Source organism: Mastomys coucha, unplaced genomic scaffold, assembly GCF_008632895.1.
Source record: "Mastomys coucha isolate ucsf_1 unplaced genomic scaffold, UCSF_Mcou_1 pScaffold8, whole genome shotgun sequence".
In the NCBI taxonomy this organism is placed as follows: Eukaryota; Metazoa; Chordata; class Mammalia; order Rodentia; family Muridae; genus Mastomys; species Mastomys coucha.
The window spans coordinates 42,151,137-42,157,136 of NW_022196914.1; the positions used below are offsets into that span (position 1 = coordinate 42,151,137).

Here is a 6,000-nt window from a genome sequence, read left to right on the forward strand (position 1 = left end):
AGAATGAGCATTACAAGGGCTAGAAGCATTCTGCTGTAATAATGCTCCCATTCAAGCACCGGCTATTACCATCCCAGGGAATTCTAAAACAGGGAGTCTCCTTGCTCATGGCCAGTGTGATCAAGCCACCTCTTCTACCCAGGTTCCAACCATAACCATCCATAGTCTCTGAGATCAGACCATATCAGGTGTGTTCTGGATGGTGTGACCCTAAACTCCAGTCACCTCTCCAGTTTTGTATTTATATTGAAACCTATGTAGAGATTTTTACAACAAAAGGGCTCATAATCACCTACTTTCTCTTTTCCTTGCAATTAATTTTCTTTCTCTGGTCCATGTATCTTTCATCACATAAGAACTGGCTGATGAATCAGAAAGGAGTCAGTAGCTTTTAAAATAAGTCTAAAAGGAGAGACCAGCTTATTATTGCTCGAGATCAAACCTGAACCTGAAAATTATAGGCTTCATTTGAAATGCTGTTAGAGACACTGAAATGTGGTTTACGATCCCTTTATGACTCATTCTTGAGTACCCATAGAACGGAGGAGAAAGCTAGTGAGTCTCACAGAGAGCCACTGACCTTCAAGAGTCAGGTTCACAGAGGTCAACTATGGGTCCCCGAGGCAATGCTGTGAGGCTGTTCCAGGGCTGGTGGGCAAGAAAGGTATAGAAGATGCTTACCTACAGTTTCCAGGGTATTTGACTTCCCTGGAGCTCCTGCCCCCTTTCCTTTAGAGTTCACCAGTATACTTGAATGCTGAGTGAAACTAAGGATGTCAGAAGGAAAAAAGTCACTTGAACTGTAAGATGCAAGGATTTTCATTGATATTCAGTAGGGTCATATACTTGTTGGGGAAGTTGCCCCTTTTGTCAGGCATATAGATTCTGGGAAGGGAGTAATTTGGAGAATAATTCGAAGGACTGTGGAAGATTCTAGGCCAAATGAAATGATGTAACCTTTTTCAGTTATTCAAGTATGTCTGACTCTGGCACTAACTATATCTGCTCAACTGTTTTAATGAAGGGTAAAATACAATAAAACCCTAAGCTGTCTGAGTTATTTTAGGAGGAAGTCTTGCCTTTGCATGTTTAGAACTTCATCAAGTTATGCTGGGCCTTTTGAAGAGTTGATTAGACCACACTCTAGCTCTGGTGTCCAGTGTCCAGGCGGGTGTGAAAGCCCCAGCTGCTCAGAGAAAGAGAAGATGGTTCCAGATTTTCTGCTGTCTTTAAACTTAGGTTTTCAGCAGACAGCATATTTGCTCACTCTGTAGATTCTCAGGTCCTAAGTGGGAGGAGTTGCTTGCTTACAGGAAGAATAGCAGAAGCAAAGAAAAGTTGCTCACAATCCAGGTTTCCAAAATTCCAATACACACATGTTCAAAATGTTCTTAGAATTTTGATAGTACTCTCAGCTCATACCAACATATTTCATGTGTATTTATACTGATTACAGGAATTTCTGAAGCTTTATCTCTTCAAATTGTGCTGTTTGTGGTTCCTCCAATTGGTTTCTTCTGTTGGAATAGCTGTTCTTATACCCTTAGCCTCATTTTAATTTTCTCTCTCTCTTTTTGCTCCTTTGTAGTTCCCCAGCTTTTCTTTGGACTCTGTTCACGAGCTAGCTGTCTTCTCTCTGATGTGTTCAGAGTTTACTTCAATATTCATATAGTTAACATGTTCAGTGCTATGTTTGCTATTATTCCTCAAATAGGTCACATTTTTGGCATCTATCTATCTATCTATCTATCTATCTATCTATCTATCTATCTATCATCTATCACCTATATATCCATCTATCTATCCATCTATTTAATTATCATCTATCTACCTATCCATCCATCCATCCATCTATCTATCCATCTATCCATCTATTTAATTATCATCTATCTACCCATCCATCCATCCATCCATCCATCCATCCATTATCTGTTTATTTATCCACCCATCCATCCATCCATTTATCTATCACCTATCTATCTATCTATCTATCTATCTATCTATCAATCAATCATGTTTAAGTACTCTCATGAATATGCCATCTTTTACATCAGAATACACAGGTGAATAAGTTATCCCCTCATTGTGTCTAGTCTTAGGATTCAACTCTGCCTCATGAAAATATAGACAATAAGTAAACAAACAGATGTGGATTGTTTATTAAAACCAAACAGACAAAAACAAAAATAATTCTTATATTTGAAAATAGACCAAGTAGTCTGCTGTGATCCCAGTAATTGGGAGGCAGAGACGGAAGGATCATCTGAGATTGAGACTAGCCTGGGCAGCACAGTGAGATTCCACCCATCTCAAACAAACAAACAAAAACACCAGATAGGTTACTGTAGCCATTGTGGAAAACAATTTTGCAGATTTGATAGTTAAATGCAGTTATGGACAAGCAAGTCTTCTCCTACATACATACCTAAGAGGAATCAATATACGCATCAGTGTCAAAACCTAGACATGTATGTTCATGTAAGTATTGTTTAGATTAGCCCCAAAGAGAAAGCAACCCAAATGTCTCGCAGTGATGGAAATATTTAATTGACTCCTTACTGTGGACTGTTGTTTGGCAGTAAAAAGATGCCAGGTATAATAAAAGGCCTCTGTCATTATATGGATGAACTTTGAGCACATTATGCTGAGTGAAGAAGCCAAGCATGCAAACCCATATGTTCTAGGATTCTACTGTATGAAACATTCTGAGCAGACCTCAAGACAGGGATGGAGAGAAGGCAGGTCCATGGTTACCTGGTGCTCAGGAGAGTGGTGAATATGGAGTGACGGCTGATGAGTGAGAGGCTTCTTATGGGGCAATGGCAACATTCTAAAGTTAGACTGTAGTGAGGTTCCACAACTGTGTAAACATGTTAACTCTCTGCAGACTGGATGGACTAAACAGAGGAACTTTATGTTGTATAAACTGCACCTCAGTAAAGCTCTATACAACAGATAAAGTGAGGAAGCACTTTGCAGAGTGCTAGCATGTTCTCCATTGTGTTCTACTTTTCAGGGTCTTCAACTCACTCACTCCAATCTCTTACAGACCTCTGAGTCCAAGCAGATTCATTTGTTACATTTTAAGGTTTATGCTTGTGAGTTTCCCTTCAGTTTCAGATTGCAATTAATACTGAATAGAAAAGCTTTATTCTTCAGCCTTCACCACTGGAATGGTTTGGTTGTTGTTTCCTCCCTCCCCTTCATGGCTTTGAGAGCCCTCAGGGAGCAGTTGATGCTGTGTCTTTCTTTTTCTATGGGGTGTTATAGCTACATAGATATCAGCTCTCACCCTGAAGAGCTTGGCCCTGATATTTAGTGTGATATGATTGTATTCTTTGGTTGGTCTATTCCTTGCAATCAAAGCTAAAGTTATTATTATAGCAGCTCTTCCAAGCTTCCGCCATAAATGACCCATTGTCTGCATCTTCCTGCCATGCATTAGAATTTTACAGATCCTACTTTACCACCAGAGCAGATGACAGCTTGCAGCTGCATTTTTTTTCCTCTCAGGAAATATTAAGGTTTTGTCTCAGATCACCATTTTTATGTTCTCTGTCTGGTCCATAGAGATACATTAATCTTATTTTTTCCAGTTTTGTTGAATATAGACTTTTTACATATAATTTATTTTTTTAATTTATTTATATTTCAAGTGTTATCCCCTTACCCAATTTCCCCCCTCCCAAAAACCCTCTATCTCATCCCCCTCCCCCTGTTTCTTTGAGGGTGTTCCTCCACCTACCCACCCACCCACCAACTTCTGCCTCCCTGCCCTTGATGCCCCTACATGGGGGCATGAGTCTTCATAGGACCAAGGACCTCTCCTCCCATTGATGCCTGACAAGGCCATCCTCTGCTACATCTGTAGCTGGAACCATGTGTACTCCTTGGTTGGTGGCTTAGTCCCAGGGAGCTCTGCGGATTCTGGTTGGTTGATATTATTGTTCTTCCTATGGGGTTGCAAATCTCTTCATCTCCTTCAGTCCTTTCTGTACCTCCTCCTTTGGGGACCCTGCACTCAGTGCAATGGTTGGCTGCAAGCATCCAACTCTGTATTTGTAAGGCTCTGGCAGGTCCTCTCAGGAGACAGCCATATCAGGTTCCTTTCAGCAAGCATTTCTTAGCTTCTACAATAGTGTTGGAGTTTGGTGACTGTATCTGGGATGAATCCTCAGGTGGGAGAGTCTCTGCTCTGCACTTTGAATCCATATTTGCTCCTGTGAGTATTTTGTTCTCCTTTCTAAGAAGGACAGATTAATCTTATTTTTAATATTTTTGGTTAATATGTTATCTTTAGCTACTATCTATATTTGAGTATGGAAGAAAGGTAATAAAGGTAATAAAACATCTTTACAAATGTACAGTGCCACTTATATTGGCTATTTTAAAGGTCAGTGAATCCTATTTTAACAAGAAGATTTGAGCAGAGTATTAAACATAATAGCATTTTACTACAGTGAGTCACATATTGGGTGAAAAGGTTCCAGTTTCTAAGAAAAATTAGGTATTCTACATCGAATATTACCTTTGTATTAAAAAATATAAGGCTATTCATGACTACAAACACTTCTCTGTACACATTATTATGCCAAATGAGAGATGGCAGAAGAGCTGGCAAGGTACCAAGACCCTGCAGCTACTTGAACAAGCACATGAGTGAACTTCTCATCCATCCATAAATAATGCGTTTGCACCCTGATCCAGTTTAGGGGCGAGAAAGCTGTCTCATGTCATGTGTATTTTTTTAAGTCACAATATCAACTACACCAGAGTAACGTATTAGACATGAGTTGAGGGACTTCATGGGTGGTATCTTGCTTAAGTTCTGACAAGAATCTAAAATGTGGTTAATTCCCTCAAGATGGCCACTCATTCAATATTAGATTTGTAAAAGCTGAGAAAAGGAAAGATCCCTGGCACACAAGTTACTCCTTTTCCAGTTCAAAACTCTCCTCTCAATTTCTCCAGTGTTTAAGTGACAATTTCTGTCTGTAGGTGTACGGTTATTGTTCCTAGTTAAGGAAATTCTTAGGAAACTCTATTCTAAGAACAACAGAAAGAGAATCCAACCATAAAACCTGGTGCTGAGCATGATTCAAAGGGAAAACATGAGCCACACTGGAAGCCAATGTGAGCTGGAAAGATTTGCCCTGTTGAGTAAGCAGACATGTGTAGCCACTTATGAGGCTGTCTGATTACACATGTTTTAAAACATCTGTCCACACAATCAAAGAGCCACATGCAAAAGCCAGCACTCCTGAGCACCACAGAGGTTTGCTTGACTCTGACGGCTCAGAATCTACCGGAAGTGAAATGAGTTCACAGGTTGAATGCAGGTTGTTATTGCTTAAGTTGGGAAAAGCCTGAGAATCGATTCCCGAAGCTGGTGACTCACTGGCCTGGACAGTGACACCTTAAGGGAAACTGGAAACAGCAGTAAAATCCACAGGCCCTGAAAGAGGAGAGCTGCCAGGAAGTTCCAAGCAGAAGACACCAGAAAGCTTAGTTCAAGGCTGAACTACATGCTGAAAGCTGAACCTATTTTCCATCCTTTCACTTCATTTAGAAACAACAACAACAACAAAAACAAAACAACAAACCCCCCTCCCCTCAAAAATTTCTCTCCCTCCCGCCCCCGGAGAAGTAAATACCCATCTCTAAAACAGAAAAATAGGTCCTTCCCAACCTGCTGCGTTTGTCCGTCCTCTGAAGACATCATCATAACCTTTCCACTGCGGCTTCAGCTGGTAGGCATGAATGAACACCACAAATACCACCACGAGGCACATTAGAGGAACAAGAGCAGCCGTGAACAGAGCAGCATAGATGTTTGGGATGAAGCATCTGAAAGAGAGGAGGCAGGCAATAACTCAGACAAGCATAGCATCAAGATGTGTGTGTGTGTGTGTGTATACACACACACACACACATATATATGTATATACAAGTATTTATATATATGTATATATAAGTATTTATATATATGTATATACAAGT

The 6,000-nt window shown here is 40.3% G+C and overlaps 1 protein-coding gene across 3 annotated transcripts in view; it reads right to left on the bottom strand.

Moving 5' to 3' along the window:
- The window catches only part of Adgrv1 (adhesion G protein-coupled receptor V1), a 543,529-nt gene that overhangs the window by 90,510 nt on the left and 447,019 nt on the right, over positions 1-6,000 (bottom strand). For all 3 annotated transcript variants that reach the window (XM_031360570.1, XM_031360571.1, XM_031360569.1), the window contains one exon: positions 5,690-5,847. In XM_031360570.1, coding sequence (XP_031216430.1) covers positions 5,690-5,847 — 158 coding nt within the window. The remainder of the gene's footprint in view (positions 1-5,689; positions 5,848-6,000) is intronic.